We start from the raw sequence: 26,083 nt of genomic DNA, 5'->3' as shown, positions 1-26,083 counted from the left end.
CCGGAGCCCCACGTGTTGTCACAGCTGATTTCCTGTGGCAATGTTTATGTCAGTTTCCCGAGGCGATCGGCGAACATGAACCCCTGAAGGAGAGCGGAGAACGGAGAGCGGCGGCGGAGGCTCGGAGCCGAGATGGCCGAACCCAGCTCGCTTGTTGTGCAGGACGAAAACAACTGCCCCATTAAAGTGGTCCACGACCGCAGGAGAAGGCAGTTCCAGGTCCGGCTGAACGGTGAGCATTGAGATCCTCCCCGAGTCGTACCTTTGTTTTCGTCCAAAAGAGAGATTATGATCCTTAAAAGGGCACACGCCTTCGCTGATAAAACCTCCTTATCCCCGGCTTCCGAGACTAAGCCCAGCGCCAAACATTTGGCAGCCTTTCCATTTACACGTATTATTGTGTGTGTATCTCTCTGTAAAGTTAAACATCTTATTTACCAAGCTATTTGTAACCGCACGGGTTGAGTCGTTAATTCTTTACTCGCCTCTTTATGGGCCATTTCCTGATTTTTCGTTCTCTGTAAGTTTTGTTTTTGTTTTGTTTTTTTCCCTCGAAGCCTTGACCTCCCCACCCCCACCCTCTCCCTCTCCTCCCTCCCTCTCAACAAAAGCAGAAGGGATTCGCTTCCCCGCAACTGTGGACGCAAATTGTTGACCCGCAGGCCGTGCCTTTTGGTTTGGCCTGTACTCAGTACATTGACAAGTTGATTTAAAAAATATATCTATATATATATATATAATTTGGGGGAGTGCCTGGCCGTGTGACAATTGGGGAGTTTCCTCTGGTGGTCACAGTAAGGGAGTGGAATGGCTGCCATTTCATAGCGCCTGTCGCCGCCCTTCAAGAATGCCCCACTGCCTTTAACAGCTAATAAAGTGCATTTTGGAGTGCAGGACTGTCGCAACAAGCCATCACAGACAGTAGCTGGAAGGGAAACCCTTCTCCCATCATGTTCAGAAAGGGGTGAACAATAACCTGGATACCTTGATGATGCCCTTTTTGTTTAGCTATATTGTTGCAAGGTGAGTTACATTCTGAGAGAGCATCCAGGTTTATGGCAATGGTTATGGCAACCCTGGTTTAATGTAGGCACTAACAACTGCAGCTGCTGCAAGCTTGCAAAGAATACAAAGTGCTGGAGTAACACAGCAGGTCTGGAAGACATGGATAGACCACATTTCGGATCAGGACCCTTATTCAGATTTCAGCCTAAAATAGGGTCCTGACCCACATTGTTCTTGACCGTGGTTTAATGTCCAGCCTATAAAGGCTCCATATTTCTACATAATGAGCGGCTATTTTGCTCCACAGTGGCAATACCAGCTTGCAGTCCAATAAGTTTAGTTTAGAGATGCGGTGTGGAAATGGGCCCTTCGACCCTCCAAGCCCATACTGACCAATGATTAACCGCACACTATTTCATTCCCATACACTAGGGACAATTTACAGAGGCCAAATAACCTACAAATCCGCACATCTTTGGAATGTGGGAGGAAACTGGAGCACCCGGAAAAAAATCTGAGTGGTCACAGGGAGAAGATGTAAGCTCCGTACAGCCAGAGCCTATAGTCACGATTGAACCAGGGTTTCTGGCACCAAGGCAGCAATTCTACGGCTGCGCCACTGTGCTGCCCCTGCCACCGTGCCACCCCAAATTCCTCCACCACTATTTCCTGTAACCTATTCTCCCCACATTCCATCAATGCCCCCATTGATTCTACCAACCGTGTACATGTCAGTGACAAGTAACAGTGATCAGTTAATCTTCCAACCCCCAAGACTTTGGGATGTGGAAGGGAAACCAGAACACACGGGGAAATCCCACGAGGAACTCCGCAATGGCAGCACCAAAGGTCAGCGTTGAACCTAGGTTTCTACATCCTGAGAGAGCATCCAGTGAACCTACATCCCAGTGGCAAAACTAACACCTGGGGAAAACCCACAAGGGACTCAACACTGACAGCACCAGAGGTCAGCATTGAACCCAGATTGATGGAGCTGTAGGTTGTAGCTCTGCTAGCTGCACCATTGGGCCACCCAACAGTTGAGAACAAGACTGGTGGATAATACAGGAAACAATGGATATCCAGGATAATGCTAATACTAAGTAGTTTTCTCACCCTGGGGAACCCTCGTAGAATGGAGCTACAAACAATCTGCTAGTGGTACTCACCATGCCAGACAGCATCTACGGAGGGAAATGTGCAGTTGTCGTTTCTGGTCAGGACTGGTCTTCACCCGGACTGAAAGGGTAGCAGGAAGATAGCTAGTCTAAGGAAGTGGAGGGGTGGGGCAAGAACAGCCGAGGAGGCATTGATCGGCAGGTGGAGTTAGATAGGGGAGGGAAAAGTGTAAACAGCAACAGTCAGGGAGTGATTGGTGGAACCAACAAAGGCCCACTGATGATGTAATCTGATTGGAAAGGAAGCAAGGAACCATGGGAGGAAGATGGGACCAGAAGGGGAGCGGAACCATTGGGAGTTCACAAGTTACAGGCGTAGAATTAGGCTATTCGGCCCTCGGAGTCTACTCCGCCATTCAATCATGGCTGATCTCTGCCTCCTAATCCCATTTTCCTGCCTTCTCCCCATAACCTTTGACACCTGTCCTAATCAATAATTTGTTATCTCTACCTTAAAAATACCCTCTGTGGCAATGAGTTCCACAGATTAACCACCCTCTGACTAAAGAAGTTCCTTCTCACCTCCTTCCCAAAAGAGTGCCCTTTAATTCTGAGAGGAATGAGTGGATGACGTTGGTGAAGCATGATCACAAAGATGGTATTAAGGATTGCCTTAAAGGAGGAACAGCATGGAGAGTTCTGTTGCAGGAGTTCCGATAACTTAAAGGAGCAAGAAGAAATAACGGGGGAGATGTGTGAGAGTTAGAGGCGCATGTTGTTACAAAGCTGGAGGAGGTACAGAGATCCAATGCTGGAAGACGTGACTAGGTTGAAGAGTTCTTTCTTTTCAAAGGCTCCAACGACTGCCTCATGTGTGGTACATTTTCCATGATTCTGTGAAGACTTGGTACATGGGATAATTGTAGAGACTTGAATGATCTCAGGTTTATTGAAGAGGATAAATCAGAAGGTGTGTAGGCGAGCCTAAGAATAGCTGCGTCAAAAAATCAAAAAGTGTTTGGAAAAACTCAGTGTGTAGGGAGGAACTGGTTTAAACCGAAGATAGATACAAAAAATGTGGAGTAACTCAGCTGGTCAGGCAGCATCTCTGGAGAAAAGGAATATCTGATGTTGCGGTTCGAGACTGAAGAAGGGTCTCCACCCAAAACGTCGCCTATTCCTTTTTTCCACAGATGCAGCCTGACCCGTTGAGTTACCCCAGCTTTTTTTGTCTATCTTTGATTTGAAACACTCAGCATGTCAGTCAGTATCTGTGGAGAGATAAAGAGAACGAATGCTTCCTTTGCACAGGTGCTGCCGAGCTACTTTGTGTTTCCAGCAGTTTGTGTTTATTTCAGATTTCCAGCATGTACAGTATAGTTTGACTTCTAATTTAGTTGTGTTGATGACCTTGAGGATCTATTACTTCAATGAGGGTTTCAGCAGCAGAAGGCGTGAGGCTGTGCCAGAGACGGCTGACGTCGCAGAGAAGGGGAGTTGGCTCACTGTGAGATGGAGAAGGAATGGGGCCTGAAGCTGACGCCAACATTGAGAACAGTTTAGTTTGTGGAGAAGCAGTGGAAGGGAAGAGGATATGGTTCGTGACCCCATGGGTTCATTCGGCACCTGGGTTTCAAAGCCTCTGTGTCATGAAGCACTTCCCTGAAGTGAAATTTTTCTGGCATTCAAACTTTTTGGTATATTTCTGAGAAAGCATCAACTTGCTACAAATACTTATTCCTCTTAAAATGGAGTTTAGTTTTGTTTACTTTAATTTAGAGATACAGCGCGTAAACAGGCCCATCGGCCCACCGAGTCCGCACCGACCAGCGATCCCCACACATTAACACTACCCTACACATACTAAGGACAATGTTACATTTACACCAAGCCAATTAAGTTACAAACCTGTACGTCTTTGGAGTGTGGGAGGAAACCGTAGATCTTGGAGAAAACCCACGCAGGTCAAGGGGAGAACGTACAAACTCCGGCCAGGCAAGCGCCCGTAGTCAGGATTAAACCCCATGGTGAAATTGGCACTGCCGTTCTTTGGATTTGTTGTGTATATCCCCAAATCTAAGCAAAGCAACTGCTGTTGTATTCGACAGCTGTGAAAAGTGACCAAATGCTCTTTGGTCCTTTAGCTTTATAAATTAACATTTAGAGCGGCAGACACAAAATGCTGGAAGGTACACAAAAATGCTGGAGAAACGCAGCGAGTGCAGCAGCATCTAGGAGTGAAGGAAATAGGCAACGTTTCGGGCCGAAACGTTGCCTATTTCCTTCGCTCCTAGATGCTGCTGCACCCGCTGAGTTTCTCCAGCATCTTTGTGTAACTTCGATTTTCCAGCATCTGCAGTTCCTTCTTAAACACAAAATGCTGGAATCTCAGCGGGACAGGCATCTCCTCTCGAGAGAAGAAATGGGTGACGTTTCAGGTCAAGACCCTTCTTCAGAGTGATGTCAGGGAAGTGGGTGGTACAGAGATAAAATGTAGTCGGAGACAGTAAGACTGGTGGGAGAACTGGGAAGGGGGAGGGGATGGAGAGAGAGGGAAATCAAGAGCTACTTGATGTTAGACAAGTCAATGTTCATACTGCCAGGGTGTAAGCTACCCAAGCAAAATATGAGTTGCTGTTCCTCCAATTTGCACTGGGCCTCACTCTGACAATGGAGGAGGCCCAGGTCAGATTGGGATTGGGAGGGGGAGTTCAAATGCTGAGCAACCGGGGGATCAGGTAGGTTTAGGAAGACTGAGCAGAGGTGTTCAGCGAAACAGTCACCGAGCCTGCGCTTGGTTTCGCCGATATACAGGAGTTGACACCTGGAACAGTAGTTCTGCTACTGAGGTTGGAGGAGGTGCAAGTCAACCTCTGCCTCACCTGAATAAACTGTCGGGGTCCTTAGACGGTGTCGATGGGTGAGGTAAAGGGACAGGTGTTGCATTTCCTGTGGTTGCAGGGGAAAGTACCTTGGGATGGGATGGTTTGGGTGGGAAGGGACGAGTTGACCAAGGAGTTGCGGAGGGAACGGTCACAGCAGAAAGGGGTGGATATTGGAAGATGTGGCCAGTAGTGGGATCCGGTTGGAGGTGGTGAAAATGTCAGAGGATTATATGCTGTATGATGCGGCTGATGGGGTGGAAGGTGTGGACAAGGGGTTGGACAGGCTAGATGCAGGAAGATTATTCCCGATGTTGGGGAAGTCCAGAACTAGGGGTCACAATTTAAGGATAAGAGGGAAGACATTTAGAACCGAGATGAGGAAATCATTTTTTACACAGAGTGGTGAATCTGTGGAATTCTCTGCCACAGAAGGTAGTTGAGGCCAGTTCATTGGCTATATTTAAGAGGGAGTTAGATGTGGCCCTTGTGGCTAAAGGGATCAGGGGGTATGGAGAGAAGGCAGGGATGGGATACTGAGTTGGATGATCAGCCATGATCATATCGAATGGCGGTGCAGGCTCGAAGGGCTGAATGGCCTACTCCTGCACCTATTTTCTATGTTTCTATTTTCTATGACAAGGGGGACTCTGTCCTTGTTACGAATGGGGGGAGGGGGAGCCAGAGCAGAGCTGCGGGATATTGAGGAGACCCTAGTGAGAGCCTCATCTATAATGGAATAGGGAAGTCAGAGGGTTTGTAATAGATGTCAGTCAATAGTCTGTCTCTTGTGATGGGGACGGTGAGATCTAGATTTACTGGGGCAATTCCGTTACGCAAAGGTAGGTAGGTATATGGAATGAGCTGCCTGAAGAGGTAGTTGAGACGGGTACTATCACAACGTTTAAGAAACATTTGGAAAGGTACATTGATTGGAAAGGTGTGGAGGGATATGGACCAAACACAAGCAGGTGTGACCAGCGTAGATGAGGCAAGTTAGTCGATGTGGGAAAATTGGGCTGAAGGGCCTTTTTCTATGCTGTATGACTATGACTGACTATGGATTTATAACGCCCCAGCCAGGACTAAGTGGACCTGTGGAATCTGCAGGAACATTAAACCAGGATCAATGATTAGTACTGCACCAGGGAGACAACAACTGCAAAGATGCCACGTGTGTGTTGGTTCATTTGGCTTACAAGGTGTTTCTTTCCCACAGTTAGAATGGGTCACCAAGGGTGGTTGTTGGAGGTTGACTATCAGTTTACACAATACTTGGAGGATGGTCATGTTGATTATAGAAGCCGGCACTGATCAGTTAGTCATGCTGAATATTCCTGTCTACATTCTACTGGCTGCAAGTTGCACCACTCCAAAGCAGGAGCACCAATCCTGGACAGTCAGGCTAATCCGCTTCAATGCGTGCCCGCGAAGCTTGGATGCAAGTATCGGCCATGATCCAAGTTGAACGACAAGTTTGGGGTGTCCAACCCCTTCCACACAGATCCTGCAGGCACGTTCCTGCACTGATTGATGTCAAGGTTCCAGCTCTAAAGAGGAAGCTCCTTTAGGAAGTGAAAGTGTTGTTGTCGTCTGGTAGGAATGTATGTCCAGAATTAAAGAACGTTCATCAGAATTAAAGGACGTTCCTTTCGGAAGTAGATGAGGAGAAATGTATTTAGTCAGAGGCTGGTAAATCTGGAATTCGCTGCCACCGAAGGCTGTGGAGGTCAAGTCAGTGGATATTTTTAAGGCAGAGATAGATAGATTCTTGATTAGTACAGGTGTCAGAGGTTATGGGGTGAAGGCAGGAGAATGGTGCTAGGAGGGAGAGATAGATCAGCTGTGATTGAATGGTGGCGTAGACTTGATGGGCTGAATGGCCTAATTTTACTCCCATCCCTTATGACCTCCAGAGAGGAAAGAGCTTTCTCCCCATCTCTCAGATAATGATCACAGATTCCTCAGAGGGGTGGAGTAGAGGACTGCGATGAAATCGAGGCGATTATCCTCCCTGTGAAGTGCCCTGTTTCTGGGAGCAAGAAATTCCATAAGTGATTGAACACCCAGACCTGCATCTCGACAATGCTGCCTTCAAACACAACCAGCTGCAAGAGCCACACTTGGTCACAGGCCCTGGTGGGATAATTCCGATTCCTCCATGGCAGCCAGTGTACACTTGTATCACAACCTTCCCTCACAGAGGCACGGACACCCCACACTCCCACGTACACGAATACACCTCCCCGACAATATAGCCCTTTGTAAATGGTTTTCACCATTGTCTTCCAGACCAAAGATGTTCCCAGTAAGTAACAAAACGGAGCATTAAACAAAAAGGGAGTCCTTCTTGTCATGGGCTAAGGTTGGAGGAGTGTACTCTTCTGATGGGCTTTGGTCTCAATCAAACCACAGTCCCCATGCAGCTGAGGGGGTGATTGTTTCCCAGGGTATAGGTTCACCAATATCTGCTGCATCTTTGCCATGTATCCAATCATCATGTGTAAACGTACCCATGAGCGGGGGTCATATAGCATGGAAAGAGGCCCTTCGGTCCTTCCAAGTTTGTACTGACCATCAATCACCCATTTGTACCAATCTTGCATTAATCCCACATGCTCATCAACTCCCTCCCCCACCCGCCAGAATCTGCCACTCGTTTACGCATTAGTTCCTGATTAACCCACCAACCCACATATACCTGGGACGGGGGAAGAAACCAGAGCATCCAGAGGATGCCCACAGGAATAACATGCAGACCGACAGCAGCTGAGGTCAGGATTGAACCTGGATTTCCAGCTCTACCAGTTGCGCCACTGTGCTGCCCCCAGGACACAAGTGGGTGGCATGAAGCCAAAGACGCAAAGGGTTAATGAGCAAGTTCCGGGGAAAGGGAGATCACCTGACAGTGACGCCCTAGAGGAATTGCATGCGGACACAACAGAAGGAAGCCGTACATGGAAAGGATAGTACAGATACGTCTCAAAATCCTTGGCCTATGGTCCAGCCTAATAATGCTGCAGACATCTGGAGGCATCTCTAGTCTCCTGCAGGATCTTGTGCAAAGTCCAGATTGCCTTCAGCACTGGTCGGCCAGCGGAGAGCCAGGAACTTGAGCCGAGAGCTCATTCCAAACAATGTTTACACTGGTTCTGCGCTGCTGAGAGAGAGAAGGCTCAACTGCCAGAGGGCATCCAAAGTCTTTGTACCTGTGGGCTGGCCGAACACGGGCACACAGAATTTGAATGCCCTCCAAAATGATGGTGTCCTAATACCTGATTCCACCAGCAGGAGATGGTTCCATTGGAGCAGGGCTGCAGTTCTCTAAAAGGAGGGAGTTGACAATCAGGAACACACAGCTGCTGTCGAGAGTTGATCATTAATGTCGGCTGGAATCCTGGGACTTTTCACAGCACGTTTCCCCACCTGGATTGCATCCAATATACAGCTTGCCTGCTCGGACCCAGCAGAGTGTATTGGCATAACAAAGCATGAAACAGGCATAGTCTTCAATGGTGATCAAGGAAAGGTGGAGCTCACAATGGTCCATTGTTGGCTGTGGGGTAGGTGATATAACAAGTTATACAGACAGTGAAACATAACAGGACGACTGTGAAACTATAGGTGGGGAAGGGACAGAGAGAGTGGATGCAAAGTTACTTGGAAGTTAGAGAATTGTGGGCTCCACCTTCCCCTGATCATCGTTGCTTTTTGCATATCTTTCATTCATGTGTTCTATACCTCTCGCTTCGCTTTCCCGAAACGTCACCTATTCCTTTCTCCAGGGATGCTGCCTACCTGCTGAGTTACTCCAGCTTTTTGTGTCTATACTTTTCAATGGTTCAACAAGATGAACAGTGAAATTCTTGTTTTTTTGCATGCAATACTTCATTTGCATGGTGGCGCAGCGGTAGAGTTGCTGCCTCACAGTGCTTTTAGCGCCAGAGACACGGGTTCAATCCCGACTACGGGCGCTGTCTGTATGGAGTTTGTACATTCTCCCCGTGCCACATGGGTTTTCCCCCGAGGTCTTCGGTCCAAAGACGAATAGGTTTGTAGGTTAATTGGCTTGGTATGAATGTAAATTGTCCCTAGTGTGTGTGTAGGGCAGTGTTAATGTGCGGTGATCGCTGGTCGGTGCGGACTTGGTGGGCCGAAGGGCCTGTTTTCGCGCTGTATCACTAAACTAAACTAAATTCAGTAAAGTATTGCCAGACCTAAGCATAACCCCCATTTTGTGCAAAGTGCATAGAAATAGTCCACTGAGACCGCATGCAAGAGTCGTCGGTTATTGGCTCCATTTTCAAAGTCCAGTCCGGTCCACGCGCTAGGTCTTCTAAAGTGACGCATGATCCATCCGAGCCCCAGGCTACTGCAGGGCCCTGTAGCCAGTGCTCCCATCCGGATTGTCTAGTGAACCATCGTCCTTCTCATAAAATCATCATTTAAAATTGTTTCCATCATACGTCCCATTGTATAAAATCATGAGAGGAATAGTTCGGGTAGATGCACAGAGTCTCTTGCTCAGAGCAGGTGAATCGAGGACCAAAGGACATAGGTTTAAGGTGAAGGGGAAAAGATTTAATAGCAATCTGAGAGGTAACTTTTTCCCACGAAGGGTGGTGGGTGTCAGAGGAGGTCGTTGAGGCAGGGACTTTCCCAACATTTAAGAAACAGACAGTACTTGGATAAGACAGGTTTGGAGGGATATGAACCAAACGTGGGCAGGTGGGACTAGTGTAGCTGGGACATGTTGGCTGGTGTGGGCAAGTTGGGCCAAAGGGCCTATTTCTACACTGTATCACTCTATGACCTAGCCTCCTTCAGCCTTTGTATCCCAGGGCACCACCCGTAGAGGGCGCAGAGGGTAAGGCCCGGTTCACTCTCTTCCCGGCCCATTCTCTTGCGTCTGCCGCTCCTTCCATCTTCCTCCTCAGTTCTCCATTCCTCGGGGGAAGAGCAAGGGCCGGGCTCGGCGGCTCCCTCTACAGGCCACAGCCCGCCACCTCCTGCCTTCCTGCCACAGAGTGTGTGGCCCACTGCCTCCTGCATTGGGTCATTGGCTTGTCTGCTCCCATCATGGATTCTCATCTCAGTTCCTCACCCCTCAATCTCTTGGCCAGCTACCTGGACCACGGTATTTTATGGTGAGATGGTGCTGTCACCTGCTAGATCTCCCAGCGCTGGAGTTATCTGTGGATATTCATCACTGCCATCAGCAATCCAGCCACTCAACCTGGGGAACCCTTCCTCATGCTTGCTGCAGCCACACCTTGCTGGGTTGCTGAGTGTCAGTTCCTGAGATACCCTGTCTACCTCCCTCAGCAAGGAGAAGGAAATGTTGCAGGTGTAACACCAGTCATTCTCAATCTCCTCAGCCACATTGACCTCAGAAGACAGAGCTCAAACCCTGAGTCTTTCTCTAGAGACTCTCTGCTGCCAAAGCCAATATTGGAGCTGGACATGTGGTCCTGTTTTTTTTTTAGATGCCTCCGTGGCCCAGGACTGGAGTCTTGGCTCCTTGAAAGGCCCGGTGGTCCAGGACTGGTGGGCACAAGCCCTCCTTCCCCATTTCCTCCTCTTTCCTACACTGGGTCTCCTGGTGGACCACCCAGCTTCCAGCGCCTGTGATCCACCCAATGATCCACTGCAGAAGCACCATGGTGAGGAGGTGACGTGCAGTTATGGAGATAACCCAATTATCATTGAGGTGGGTAGCTTTAAGCTCAAGCCCCCCCCACTTTTTTTTAATTTTTAAATGAGTTCACGTTGTACAGATCCTCCCTGGGAACATAAGTGATTGGAGTAGAATTAGGCCATTCGGCCCATCAAGTCTACTCCGCCATTCAAGCAGGTTACGGGTGCCTGACTCATGAACACTCCATACAAACGAGTGAGCTTTGTGGGAGATTGGTGGGATTCAGGGTGATGGGTTTTCTGGCATCAGCAAGCCTGCAGGAATCTTCTACCAAGTGGGAACAGAGCATGTAATTGTGCTTTCTCTCCCCATTCACCCCCAAAGGGGTAATTAATGCCCACATGAGAGAATAGGTGTCCAGGAAATAATGAGAGAATAGGATTGTGTTGGGGTGCTCAATGGGCCTCTTTTTATAACTTAAAGAATTATATATGGGTTTCACCAGGGTTTTATGTAGGCATCACTGCTCTCATTCTCAATGACTTTTGCAATCAATGCTAACATATACCTTTCCATGGGGAAATGAACTATATCGTTATCTCCCAATAATTTTGGCTTTGGTTATGAAGCCAAGTGATAGTGGAGGGGAAATTGCAGGGAAGAATGGCTAGGAGGGACCAATGAAGGAATAGATTTATTCAGTGCCCTTCATTGCCTGAGACTTCTCAAAAGTTGAAGTGCAGTCACTTTTGTAATACCTTGGTGGTGTAAGTTGAATTTCAGCAAAAATGCATTTACCCAGGCCCACCATATCCATCCGGTATTCATGGAAGCACCACCACACAAAGTTGTCCTTCATCGAATGCCTTCACAAGATGGATATTTGCTAATGTTTCCTTTGTGGCAGCAATGATGAGACTAGGGAATGCACAGTGGTGCAGCGGGGAGAACTGCTACCTGGGGAGAATAAACTACGCTTGGTCCAGATCTTTGGCATGGGCATTGTGGGCTAAAGGGCCTGTTTCCATGCTGGAAGTCATGTAGAATATAGACGACTACCAGATATTGGAGTGCTCTCATATCGGGGCGGCCCAGCCTGAGGGAGGAGCGGTGCCCGGTCGGGGCGGCCTGGCCCGAGGGAGGAGCGGCGGCCTGGCGCGAGGCTGAGACGGTGGCAGTACTCACGTGAGGGCGATCCGGCTCGGGGCTGGAACGATGCTCCGGGGGCTGGGACGGCAGTTCTGGTGGCGGTGGCCTGAGACCGGGGGTTCGGCCGCGGGCCAGCGGCTGCGTCAGCAGGTCTGGTGAGCGGCAGCTTCGACTACCCCGGGCCGCGGTGTTTGAGCCGCAGGACAGGTTTTAACATCGCCCGGGGGGTATCGCCTCAGCGCAGAAGGAGAAGAGAAGGGAAGAGACTGCAGCCCTAAGACTTTTGCCTCCATCACAGTGAGGAGATGTTGGGTGGACTCACTGTGGTGGATGTTAATATGTGTTTATTGTTGTTTTTTATTGTATTGTATTATATGTATGACTGCTTAAAATTTCGTTCAGACTTCGGTCTGGATGACAATAAAAGGCTATTCTATTCTATTCTCTTGGGTGCTTGGGAGTCATGAAATGTGCTTTATGCAAGGATGTCTACGTTTCACCCTCTCTTAACATCCTTTACTGAGGTGGCATCATTGCCACGCTGTATTTGTGTTGTCAGTGTAATTTTCTCGTGGGAGTGGGCCAGGTCGTGTTGGCTCTGTCAATTAACACATTTATGAACTAATAGAAAAAGAATGATCACGCTGCGTCCACTTGAAATTTGAAAAATGCCTGAATGCACAATTGTAGATTGTCGCTTCTCCAAACCTGAGGCCGTGCCCTTGTAACTTGACAGAAACTAGTTCCTTTGGCAATGGAGTAGTTGGAGATTGTGGATTAAGAACACGAAAGCCAATGTTAATTGAAGCCCTTGAAATTTTGACCCTCATCTAATGGGCATCCATCTACTTGCAATGGTACACAAAATTGCTGGAGGAACTCAGCGGGTGCAGCAGCATCTATGGAGCGAAGGAAATAGGCGACGTTTCGGGCCGAAACCCTTCTTCGGCCCGAAACGTCGCCTATTTCCTTCGCTCCATAGATGCTGCTGCACCCGCTGAGTTCCTCCAGCAATTTTGTGTACCTTCGATATTCCAGCATCTGCAGTTCCCTTTTGAATACTTGCAATGGTGACCATTTCCAATGTTGTTCCCTGCCAGATTCGCATGAGCGAGCGGTGCTTTTGTATGAGTACGTGGGAAAGAAAACCATCGACCTGCAGCACACTGAAGTCCCTGATGCCTACAGAGGAAGAGGAATAGCCAAGCTGATGGCTAAGGTATGGCATACACCAGGGGACTGGTATCCAGGTATTTAAGTGATGAGTTTACTTGGACAATATTGGGAATGACACAGAAGTCTGTGCATCACAATACTGATGAAACTGCTATAAAACAATAAGGATGGAATCCTAATCATTGCAAATGGAGCTAAAGAATGTCCTGCTAGGTCATTGGTTAGATTTGGCTACTCAGAACAACGTCCTTTAGGAAGGGTGTTAAAGTCCCTGTTCAGAGGTGCTGTAAATAAGTGGCACCGGAGATTGGACCATTTATGTGAATAAATTGAATAAATTGAGACAATTTACTTGGGACACGGGTTAAGGGAGAAGGAAAAAGTTCAAATTGTAAGAGTGGTAAAGGACAAGGTGACCACTGTGGCGGAAAGGATGTGCAGGGAATGGCGGGATGTGGATTATGTGCAGGCAGATAAAAGTTGGTCTTGGCATCATGTTCGACACAGACCTTGTGGGCCAAAGGACATGTTCTGATGCTGCACTGTTCTATGTTCTGTTTGTTTGGCTTTGGCTCAGGTGGCCTGAATCTAAATCTAATCTCTGCCATCTAGTGGGAGATATTAATTACTAATTTTATCTGAGCTTTGTTATTTATTTTCCTCCAAACCAGAGGTCACAGTTCAACTCTGATTCACTCAGCGACTCCATCTGCTGACTGTACGGTGACTAGGATAACTTCCTTATTTGTGTTTCAATGATCCTTTGATATCTTCACTGACTACCCGAAACACCAGACAGGAACTTCAACTAAACGTCTCATCTAACAGTGCAGTCTGCACTGATATGATCTGCCTGGATCTTTTTGCGTTCATGTCTCAAGGGGTTGCTCACCAAGATGTTCCTAAAAAAGCGAACATTTTCCAATTAATATTCCTATTCTGGTGAAGCAAAGTTAAAGGCAGGGGCTGTAAGGCCAAAGTCAGTAGAAATAGTTACAGTGAAAATTGTACTTGGGCAAAATGATTATCTAATCTCGACATCCAAAGGGGAACACGGTATAATTCCTACTTTTTGCCGCTTTGCCAGTCTTTATTTAGAAAGCGCAATATGCAAGTACTTAGCATCTTATCATGACACACACATGTACATTTCACAACTTTGCACATTCGTTATATTAATTTGCAGGTATGAGCCTCATGTGAGCGATAGGTTAACAAACCATCCAGTGAAGATAGAGACAAAAAGCTAGAGTAACTCAGAGGGACAGGCAGCATCTCTGGAGAGAAGGAATGGGTGACGTTTCGGGACGAGACCCTTCTTCAAGCCCTTCACAGAGTTAATGACCAGTTAATAACTTCAGTGGCTGAGACTCAGTAAGGAATGATGGCAAGGATGAGAATGGCCTCCTCTGTCCATGATGATGTACAAGACCACAAGGTCTTCCGGCATTCACATTTGCAGGGAGACAGAAAGTTATTTAAATGTGTTAACTGAAAGTTGCACCTTTGCCACCTGCTGCATTGGGGTAATAGACTGTCCTCCGGCAGCTACTGCCCACCTCACCCACCCCGTCCTTCCTTTCAAAGGATGAGATCAGGAGCAAAACAACACCATAGTTGCACCAGGAGTCATTTAATACACAGCCAGACCATGGCACACTGAATGTGAAAGGCCATCTGTACGGAGGGGAAAACAGAACCAGGACCCAGATCCTGGTGGTGAAGGAAACTGAGAGAGAGAGAGAGAGAGAGAGAGAGAGAGAGAGATACACACAAACAGCAACTTTCATGCACCACCCAGTGCTTCAATAAGCTTTACTTTTCAAAGTTTGCACTTGAAGCGATGTTGATAGCCATTTTGTTCTCGGCAAGCTCCAATAAACAACAGTGCGGTAAATGAGCTGAGACGGCTCTTCAATTGTTTCTTTAAACCTCTATAATTCCTGCTCTTCCTTATAACATGTTCCTTAAAAGCTGCTCCTTTGATTAAATGTTAAGTTCACCCCTTGTGCCCGGAAGTCGTTTCTGTACACTGGCTGGTGTGCTTCACTTGTTGAAGGTGCTGTGGGGCTGTAATTGTGTTAGAAACCTGTTTCCTATCCATTCGATCCAAAGCATTGGAATATGAGCACCTCTTAGCATTCTTTCCCTCCATCTCCCCCCCCCCCCCCCCCCCCCCCCACCTCTCCCCTTGCAACAATCTCTGATTAAATCAAAGGTAGATCCCTTGAGGTGGGGCAAAAAGCATTCTTGGTAACCACTGGACAAAGGGAAATATTCAAGTGTTTGGAAAAAGTCCAAAAATATCTCAGAAACACTTGAATAATTGAATCGGGCTCCAAATGTGCAACAGAAACTCTCAGGTTTCTTGTCACACACTTGTTCAAGTTATTTGGTACACCTGGAAAATCCACACCAACTTTCCACTTGCATTTGAGGCCAAGATTTTGTTTAGTTTAGTTTGGAGATACAGCACGGTAAACAGGCCTTTCAACCCACCGAATCTGCGCTGACCAGCGATCCCCGCACACTAACACTAACACTATCCTACACACATTTGGTACAATTTACACTTATACCAACCCAATTAACATACAAGCCTGTATGTCTTTGGGGTGTGGGAGGAAACGGAAGATCTCGGAGAAAACCCACACGCTCACGGGGAGAATATACAAACTCCGTACAGTCGGAATTGAACCCGGGTCTCCGGTGCTGCAAGCGCTGTAAGGTACCAACTCTACTGCTGCACCACCGTGCCGCCCTTATCGTCCACGTTCAAGATCATTCACTGAAACATGTGATTCAGTAAAGGAATGGTCCAGAAAACTGGCTTATGAAATATATATTATGTTTGGGTGTCAGTATGTGGACTGAATCCTCCTTGAAATTATCAGACTGGTTCTAAAGGAGCAATAGCATGTGGAATGAGATTTAAAGAATGGCTTTTATTTTTTCAAAAATGTAATATTTCACAGAAGCCTGGAACCTGTCATTCTTGGCATGGCACTCTGAAAGAGATGTTAGTGATTAAGAAGGAACTGCAGATGCTGGAAAATCGAAGGTAGACAAAAATGCTGCAGAAACTCGGCGGGTGCAGCAGCATCTATGGAGCGAAGGAAATGGGCAACGTTTCGGCCCGAAACGTTGCCTATTTCCTTCGCTCCATAGATGCTGCTGCACCCGCTGAGTTTCTTCAGCATTTTTGTCTACCTGAGATGTTAGTGTTGTTGCTTCACCCTTCCCATGATCAGGGTTCAATTCTAACCTCGGATGAAGTTGTGTGGACTTTGCAAGTTCTTCCTGAGATTGTAGGGCTTTCTCCGGGTGTTCCAGTTTCTTTCAGATCCCACAGATTGGTAGGTGAGTTGGCTGCTGTAAATCTCTCTCTCCCTCTCTCCCCTCTCTCCCTCTCCTCCCCTCTCTCCCCTCTCTCCCCTCTCTCCCTCTCTCCCTCTCTCCCCTCTCTCCCCTCTCTCCCCTCTCCCTCTCCTCCCCACTCTCCCCCTCTCTCCCCCTCTCTGCCCCCCTCTCACGCCCTCTCTACCCCTGTCGCCCCCTCTCTATCCCTGTCTGCCCCTCTCCCCCCTGTCTCGCCCTCTCTCCCCCCTCTCCCCTCTCTCCCCCTCTCTCCCCCTCTCTCCTTCTCTCCCATCTATCCCCTCTCTCCCCTCTCTCCCCTTGCTGCATCTCCCTATGGCTCTCTCACAAAGAAATGTTGGTAGATTAATTGTCTATTGAGATCCCCCCCCCTCTCGGTGTAAGGAATTAACAAAGGTATCAAAGGGGTAATGGTGGGCAGAAAGAAAACAGGTTGCAGGGCTACAGGGAATTGGGAGAGGGGGAAATGGCCTGATGGGATTGCTCTGCTGGGAGCCAACGGGCTAACGGAATCAAGGAATATGGGGAGAAAGCAGGAACGGGGTACTGATTTTGGATGATCAGCCATGATCACATTGAATGATCATAGCTCAAAGGGCTGAATGGCCTACTCCTGCACCTATTTTCAATGTTTCTATGAACACAAGGGAAGGGAGGAGAAGATGGGGAAGAACCAACTAAGTTGATTGGGGATAAGATAATAATAATACATTTTATTTATGGGCGCCTTTCAAGAGTCTCAAGGACACCTTACAAAAAGATGAATGTCAGGAATGATTAAATAGAAAAATAGATTAAATAAGAAAACTTGTGATGGATCCAGGCAAAAGGGAAGGGCAAAGACACCACAAAGGATGTGAGTCTGGGGGAGATGTAAGTACCAGAATCTCTGTCCACAATTGATGAACGTCAGGTTGAGGTTGGAGTGCTGGAATATGTTCAGTCAGAAGGTAATATGCTGATGGTTGTGGTCGCATGGGGGGACCTCCATAGAATGAGTGTATAAGGTGAGGGACAGAAAGGCCCTTGGGCGTGAGCGAGGGATTACAGCAACAGGCAATTGGGAATTCAGGTCATGCAAAGTAACCGCCCGTTCTTTCAGCAACTGGTATTCTGGACAGAGAACAGTGTCCACACTGAGAGAGCTGTACAAGTGAACTGATTCACCTGCAATGAGTGCTTTAGACCTGGAAGGTGGAAAGTGTGGGAGAGAGGATAGTGGGGATGGAGGGACCATGAGAGAGAGAGAGAGTGAGAGCAAAGGAGAGATAGAGTGCGGGGATAAAGAGGTAGGGGTAACTAGGAGGAGAGAGAATGGGAGTATGAGTGCGGAGAAATGGCGCCCAAAGGGTGAGGGAGAGCGTGAATGGGGAGGTGGTGAAAGGCAGGAGACGGGGGGGAAAGGGAGACTGGGAGAGAGAGTGAAGAGAGAGTGAGGGGAGAGTCAAGAAGATAGAGGGAGAGAGAGGGAGCAATGGGCAGGCAGAGGGGAAGAGTGGATGTGAAACTAAGCAGCTGTGTAGCAGGACTGATGGAAACCTGTCCTTCCAGTTGGTCTCACCATGCCCTCTCCTCATCCATCTCACCCCTCCTCTCCAAATCCACCGAATCCCATCCCTCCTCATCCATCGCTCCCCATCCCTGCTCTTCTACTTTCCCCTTCTGTCTGGCCCGCCCACTCTCCCCGTCCCTCTTGCCTCCTTCCCTGCCTCCCGGTCTGCGGGCTGTAACACTGGAGGTGCTTCAAGGTAGGGTACGGATCTAAGATGCTGACATTTTTCCACTCTGTCTTTAGAGATTATTAAAACACTGGAGCTCATTCGAAAATCAAAGGCAAAGCGTCTTCTTTCGCCCCCCCCCCCCCAAATTATTGTTGTTATTAGCGATTGGAACTGTCGTTAATCCTGGCCATTTTCTTTAATCACTCAATAGCCCTTTTAATTAATCTTATAAATAATTCAAGAGAAATGTCTTTAGCCAGAGGCTGATTGGAACGTGGATCTCGCTCCCACAGGGAGTGGTTGAACACCATTTAAAAGGAGACTGGGTGTGAATGCAAGAGGTAAAGTACTTACAAATCAGACACTGTCAGTTGCTCTGATGGTACAGAGAGCCACAGAGATATACAGCCCAGATGTAGGCCCTTCAGCCTATTGAGCCCGTGCCAACCAACAAGGCCCCATTTTGTTTTTTACACACTAATCCTCCCCTAAACTTTTATTATTCTCCTCGTGTTCTAATTAATTCTCCCAGATTCTACCACTAGCAGCAATGTACAGTGGCCAATTAACTAACCTACCATCCCACACGTCCTTGGGATGCGGGAGGTAACCGGAGCACCCGGAGTAAACGTGTGAATTTTTTTTTTTTTTTTAATTTATTTTTATTAGAAGTACAGTAAATTACAGTAATACACATCACATATATCTTATTACATTTGTTGTACCACTTCGTTTTTCGAGCTTTAAAAAAGGTAGAAATAAAAGAAGTAAGGAAAGTGAGCAAGAATCGTGAAGGTGCAGGAAAGTGTTGGGAGAAGAAAGCCCCTTAGGGAAGAAGTTAGAGAGGAAGTAAAGAAAGGAAACAGACCCTAGAAAGAAAAGAAAAAAAAGGAGAAACAATCGCTCTATTATAACACAAAACTCCGCAAAAAAGGATATACCAACCCTGTTTTGTTTTTTTTGGTGTTTTTTTACCCCCCGTTACCAGATCCTGGTACCATTTATTTTTTTAATTACTATTGCACCTTATGCTTGTAATAGTTCCATAAATGCAGACCACGTCTTTTGGAAGTGGTCTGCTTTGCCTGCTAGGAGGAGTCTCATCTCTTCCAGGTGTAATGTTTCGAACATGTTTGAAATCCACATTTTTATTGTTGGTATTGGAGCGTTTTTCCAGAATTTGAGTACGTATAAGCTTTTTTCCCCATTATTAGCCCGTAATTAAGTAAGTTCTTTTGAAACACGTTTAGTTCGGGGTTACCTCCCGATATTCCAAATATGATCCATTCTGCTTTTGGTACAAGTTTTATTTTAATTAATTTTGTGAATATTTCAAATATTTCGTTCCAGAATTTTTGGATTTTTATACAAAAAACAAAAGAGTGCGCTATGGTAGCTTCTTGTGACTGACATTTATCACAAGTGGGTGAGACATTGGGGAAAAGTTTATTTATTTTAGTTTTTGAATAATATAGTCTGTGTAATGTTTTGAATTGAATTAGAGTATGTCGTACGTTGATCGAGCATTTATGCACATATAGTAAGTGTTTATCCCAGCTCTCTTTTGAAATTTTTATAGCTAGTTCTTGTTCCCAGTCTCTTCTAATACCATCGGTTGTAGGTATTTCTATATTTAAAATAATGTTGTATAAGTATGATATTAGATTTGCTGATTCAGCCTTTGTCTTCATGGCTTCATCCAATAAGTCTGGGGGCGACCAACAAGGACTTTGAAAAGATTTCATGTGGTAGGCTGTTCTGGAAAGTTAGATGGAATGAGATCCAGGGAGAGCTAGCTAACTGGATATACTGCATAACTGGCTTAATGGTAGGATGCATAGGGTGATAGTGGAAGGTTGTCTTTCAGACTGGATTTAAGTAGCAAGTGGTGTACCTGAAGGCTTGGTAGTAGCCCTATTGTTGTTTGTCATTTATACAGTAGCAACGATTTGGGTGAGAATGTAAAAGGCATGATTAGTAAGTACGAGGTCTTACATTTTGGGAAGTCAAATCAGGGTTCATGATTCAGCGTGAATGGTAGGGCAGTGTTGTAGAACAGAGGTACCCAGGGTGCAAGTAGATACTTTCCTCAAAATATACAGGCTGGTGAAGAAGGCTTTTGGGATGCTGGCCTTCATCAGTCAGGGCCTTAAATATAGAAGTGAGGCCAGAGTGAGCAACACCGGAAATTGGAGGAACAGCACCTTATATTCCGCTTGGGGAGTCTGCATCCTGCGGGCATGAACATTGAATTCTCCCAATTTTGTTAGCCCTTGCTGTCTCCTCCCCTTCCTCAGCCCTCGGGCTGTCTCCTCCCATCCCTCAGCCCTCGGGCTCCTCCTCCTCCTTTTTCCTTCCTTCTCCCCGCCACCCCCTATCAGTCTGACGAAGGGTTTCGGCCCGAAACGTTGCCTATTTCCTTCGCTCCATAGATGCTGCTGCACCCGCTGAGTTTCTCCAGCTTTTTTGTGTATCTTCGATTTTCCAGCATCTGCAGTTCCCTCTTGAACACATTAAATATAGAAGTTGGGAGATTATGTTACAGTTGTACAAGACATTGGTGAAGCTGCACTTGGAATATTGTGTTCAGCCTTGGTCACCAAGCAATGGGAAAGATGCCATTAAGATGAAAAGAATGCAGAAAAATACATGAGTGTATGAGACCTAGTGATGATCTTATAGAGGCCTATCAAATCATGAAGTGCATGCATGGGTAGATGCTTGTGTAAAGTTTTATTTTCACACTGGTTCGGGGAATCATGAACTAGAGAACATAGGTTTAAGCTGAGAGGGGAAAGATTTAATAGGAACCCGAGGGGGTACCATTTTCACCCAGAGGGTGGTAAGTATATGAAACTAGCTGTTAGAGGAAGTGGTTGAGGCAGGTACAATAACAATATTTAAAAAACACTGTGGCTTTGAACTTGTATTTATCTGCACCTTCTCTGTAGCTGTAACGCTATAATCTACACTCTGGATATTTTCTTTATTGCATTACCTATATTGCTTGTGTATGACTTGTACGCTATGATTTGCCTGGATAGCACGCAAACAAAATGTTCACTGCATCTCAGGGTATGTGACAATAATAAACCACTATGAATACCAATTTATGGTCTGTGTAATGAGTGATAATGGAAAGGTAGATAAGGTGGAAGAAGCTGTTCCTGAATCTGGTGGTACGTGCTTAGAAACGTTTGCCCGACAGAAGAGAGGAGAAGAGTGAATGACTCGAATGTAAGTTGTTCTTGATTATGTTGGCTGCTTTTCTAAGGATGTGTGTAGATGGAGTCAATTGTGATTAGTCTGGTCTGTGTGATAGACCGGGCTGCATCTACAATTCCACGCAATTTCTTGCAGTTTTGGGCAGAGCTGTAAAACGAGATTGTGATGCATTCTAATAGGATACTTTCTACGGCAGCTTAGAAAAAATTGTTGAATAATTGGAGACATGCCAAATCTCCTTTTGAGGAGGTACAGGCTTTGATATGTTTCTTGACTGTAGCATCAATATGGTTGGACAAAGTCAAATTATTGGTGATATTTACGCCCAAGAAATTTTGAATTGTTGACCATTTCCATTTCAGCACATTTGATGCTGGCTGGGCTGTGTACGCCACCTCAATTGTTTGTTGACTATCTCCTTCATCTTGCTGACAATGAGAGAGAGGTTATTGTGCTGACACCACGTTGCTAAGCTCTCTATCTCCTTCCTGTAGTCCGTCTCTTCATTGTTCATGATCCAGCCCAGTACGGTGGTGGCATTTGTAAACTTGTCAATGTTTAACAATGTGTTTAAAATGTCTGTGCTTTAAAAAAAAACATGGTGTAAAAACTGTAAAAGTTGCAGACTGCCATCATTAAGCTGTTTTGACTGGTTCTATCATTGGTATTCCCTATTTTCTATGCATCTCTTGCCCACCATCTCTCCTGTCCAAGACTAACTGGCATCTCTTTCCCAGTTCTGATGAGGGGTTGGTGACGTTTTCTCTTTCCACAGATGCCGCCTGACCTGCTGAATTTTTCCACCATGTGTTCCTCTTTGCTGACATTCCTTCTCTCTCCCTCTGCCACCGACCCACCCACCCACCCATCCACCTTCGCCCTGTGCACTTTTCCAAGCTCACTTCAGCTGTGTTCTTCTACACATAGGCTGCCCTGGACTTCATAGTCGAGGAGGATCTACGCGCTCATCTGACCTGCTGGTACCTCCAGAAGTACGTCAAGGAAAACCCACTGCCTCATTACATGGAACGGATACAGCAGAGGGCGCCCACGGATTTTCACCTCCGCTAGAATCCCGGAGGTCCTGCCCGCAGGGATAACTGCTACGTACTTGACATTTCCTTTCTTTTATTTTTGGTGGGTGGTGGGGATAAGGGCGTTGTGGGGTGTTGTATTAGTGTTTGCCGTGTGATTAAAAATGCAAAAAAAAAAAACTTTTGAGTGGGGAGATGCCAGTAACATTTGCTGAAGCCGAGTTTCCATTGTGCAGGATGTGTCCCTTTCAATATCTGTTGGAATCTTGACCACAAACAGATTGAAATTCCTCGTGCAGCGAGATCTGTTACTGGCCAGGATTGTACTCAATTGTAGGTTCCAACGTCATTACTAAAAAGGGATTATTACTTTCCGTACCTTGCCCATTGAAGTGGTGAGGGATAGTGTGGAGGGAGGATGGGTGGAGGGAGAGTGGACTGGGGGAGAGGAGGAGAGTGACTGAGGAATAGTGATCTGAGAGAGATGAAGTGGAGGAAAGGAGTATGGACTGGGGAGATATGGAGGCAGGGTGGATGGAGGAAACTAGGTCGATAATGGAGAGAATCACTGTGGAGTAAAGGGCTTTAATATGCCTGATGGATACCAGTTACATTGGGTCTGAGTGATGGAAGCAGCCAGACAACATTTATCAAACATTACCACATTCAAAAACAATAGAAATAGAAAAACAGGAGGAAAAAAAACAGCTGATGAAAGGAAGTGAGCAATCGGAATGAAATGAGTGAGGGGAGTGACAATGGAGGAGGGTGAGTTGTGGTGACAATCCCTGAGTCACACACGGACTGAAGGGAAGGCAGCCAAGAGGCACTGAGACCACCTGAACAGAGAGCTGGGAGAAGGATGATGGGGGGGGGGCACAAGTTTCTGCTCGACCCCAAAGGTCTCTTAAGCCACAACAAGATAAAAGTGACCTGGACCCCAGCGAGGCAGCAGATTGGCTTTGAGAAGAATGAGAACATCAACTCTTGTGCTTGTGCTAAGACTCTAATGCACCAGAAACACCCGTGTTGCTTTAGAAGGGCAGAACAATGTCGAGTGGACTTTTGCCAACCGTTTCACTTTTCTTGGGGGGTATTTAAAGAAAGAGCTAGATTTTAAATCTCATCTTTTATGAGCTTGGAATGCTGCAGAGTACTCGCGACCAAATAATTACCTTTTTGAAGTGCAGTCAGTGTTGTAAAATTGCTAGATGAAACGGCCACTTTAGACACAGCAAGCTCCCACAAGCAGCTCCAAGGTAGAAGTGAAGACCTTATCACACTGAGGGTGTACCTACACTGAGTGTGTACCCACACTGAGCGTGTACCCACACTGAGCGTAGGCCACAGTGGTGTAACCTAACTCTGACATGTAGGTCAGACATGCTAGCCTACATGTAAGACATTAGACTGAGGCCCCCCCGCTCTCTCAAGAGCCTGTGACACTATCACGGACCCAAAGGGATTTATTCCTGGACTTCTGGCCAATATTTAACCTTTGATATGACTTTAGCAAAGCAGAAGATAGTCATTATCATATTCCAGTTAATGGGATCTTGGCCTGTGCAAATGGACTGCCATGCTAATTGACATTCCCAGAGCAACTCCAGTTGCATTGGTTGCAAAGAATTCAGATTGTGAAAGTTGCTCCAGTTAAAAATCAACTTCATTCAGAAGTTAAATTTAAAAGTTATACGTATTCAACAGTTCTGGTGGCTACATGGTGATATAAGTAGTAGTGAGAAAACAGGGGTTTGCTTTCCTGTTGATGTGCAACTAGTTATTCAAAGGAACCTGGACATCATGGTTTAACAAAGACAGCTGCTCCAGCAGGGAAGCCCTTTGAACCTAAATGGAGATTTTATATTAGGGTGGTGCCAATTACCCGATTTACTGAAGTACCGTCACATTGGAGAGAAAATAAATTCCTGATGGTAAACTCATTCTGGGGTTTGTAATGCACCTCCTGTTAACTTTATTTACCTACATAGCATCAGTTAGGGACAGATCTGGATCAAATGCATTGGGTTCCTCTTGCCAGTGGAGCAAACAGCTTGAATGCAAACAATGACCCCATCACTTTAAATGAACATACTGAAGCTTTGGTGAGTAGAGGCGACTACTCCAACCCATGGATGATGTTATCTCTTTTAACTCTTCCTTCCCCTTCCACCTTATAATACCCAGGTAATAAAAGTGAACCCATAATTCATCCCGACTCTTGCATCTTTTAACACTCGGCTACTTGACTGCAAGATTCTGGGCTGATAGACCAAGAGGTGACAGATGAATTACTTTAAGGAAAGGTAGACACGAAGTGCTGGAGTAACTCGGTGCATCCGTCAGCATCTCTAGAGAATAATGATGTGTGACATTTCGGGTCGAGACCCTTCTTCATGTGAAGATGGGTCCTGACCCGAAGTGCCACCCATCATTTTTCTACAGAGATGCTGCCTGATCCACTCGGTTACTCCAGCACTTTGTGTCTATCTTCAGTATAAACCATCCTCTGCAGTTCTTTGTTTCTAAAATTACTTTTTGGAGTTTTGAAAAGTTTTCTAGATGCAGGAGTCAATCCAGGTGGGAATTGTTAATCTAATGGGCTATCAAAATTGATGCAATCAGATGCAATCGTTTTACTCCAGGAAGACTCTAAAGGATGGATAACATCCCCATAGGTGATAGAGTTTAACTCAGGATATTCCAAAGGAAGACTAATGGATGGATGACGTAATGGGTGGGGACCCTTCTGAAGTCTTCGTTCCACATTTTGTGTTCCTGGGATGCAATGTTCTCCAAGATCTGCTGCATTTTCACTTCCATCATCTGGGAGCCTCTGGACCGATTTTAGTGATGTATTTTATCCAAGAAGTCAAAATAATTCCCACCCAAACAGAAAATGAAGGGCTAATCCAGTTGAATGTTTTAAAAATAGAGACCCACACCCAGTCAGGCAGCATCTGTAGCCAGAGAAAGAGTTAATGTTTCAAGTCAATGATCTTTCATCCGAAGAACTGAACCGTTACTCTCTTCACAGATGCTGCCTGGTCTGCTGAGTGTTTCCAGCACGTCTGCTTTTATTTCAGATTTCGGGCAGTTTCTTGAGTGTGTTTACCAAGTTTGAAAGAAATTGTTTTTTTGTGGAGGAGGCTGGGGTCTGGATCAAGAGTCTTACACTTTTGTGGAGGCAGGCTGATGAGGAAGCCTTTATTACAATGTAAATCAGGAACCTTCTCCATCTCAAGAAACTGGGAAAGACAATATTCCAAACTAAAGTTAAGAATTGGTTGAGTCTGACGAAGGGTCCCGACCTGAAAGGTCTCCTATCCATGTTCTCCAGTGATACTGCCTGACCCGCTGAGTTATTCCTGCACTTTGAGTCTCTTTTTGTAAACCAGCATTTACAGTTCCTCCCTTCTCCATTGGCAGTTGTTGCTTTCAAAGGATGTAGAAGCCGAATGAATAGATGGGGTTAAGGAACAGCTCAGGAGATGGCCTCCTTCCATTCCCTGCCTGCTGCCCATAGCCCACCCTTCTGAAACCTGATATCCCCAATCCCAGCTTTCAACACCTAGTCTCTCCAGTCTTGCCCACTGTGTTGATGCTATGTAACGTTCTCCGTGGTGAGATGATCTCTCCAGTGTAAACTTTTCTGAGTGTTATTTCATACCTTTTTATGTATCTTTTATGCACAGAATCCAATTATTTAGTCTTTAGTTTTACAAAGAGCAATAAATTTCTAGCAAATGGTAACATA

At 46.3% G+C, this 26,083-nt stretch overlaps 1 protein-coding gene across 2 annotated transcripts; it reads left to right on the top strand.

Moving 5' to 3' along the window:
- natd1 (N-acetyltransferase domain containing 1) lies at positions 1–26,083 on the top strand. Of its 2 annotated transcripts, XM_033040851.1 has the most exons (4): positions 1–232; positions 12,893–13,011; positions 22,220–22,399; positions 25,364–26,083. In XM_033040851.1, exons 1-3 carry the CDS (start codon positions 133–135, stop codon positions 22,361–22,363), a joined length of 363 nt encoding a protein of 120 aa, XP_032896742.1. In that variant the 5' UTR covers positions 1–132; the 3' UTR covers positions 22,364–22,399; positions 25,364–26,083. The 2 variants fall into 2 exon arrangements, with proteins under 2 accessions (XP_032896742.1, XP_032896741.1); XM_033040850.1 differs by lacking the exon at positions 25,364–26,083 and having other exon boundaries at positions 22,220–23,006.

The sequence above is a fragment of the Amblyraja radiata genome, chromosome 22 (genome assembly GCF_010909765.2).
Source record: "Amblyraja radiata isolate CabotCenter1 chromosome 22, sAmbRad1.1.pri, whole genome shotgun sequence".
Classification (NCBI taxonomy): domain Eukaryota; kingdom Metazoa; phylum Chordata; class Chondrichthyes; order Rajiformes; family Rajidae; genus Amblyraja; species Amblyraja radiata.
This window is presented reverse-complemented; position numbering and strand designations above follow the sequence as displayed.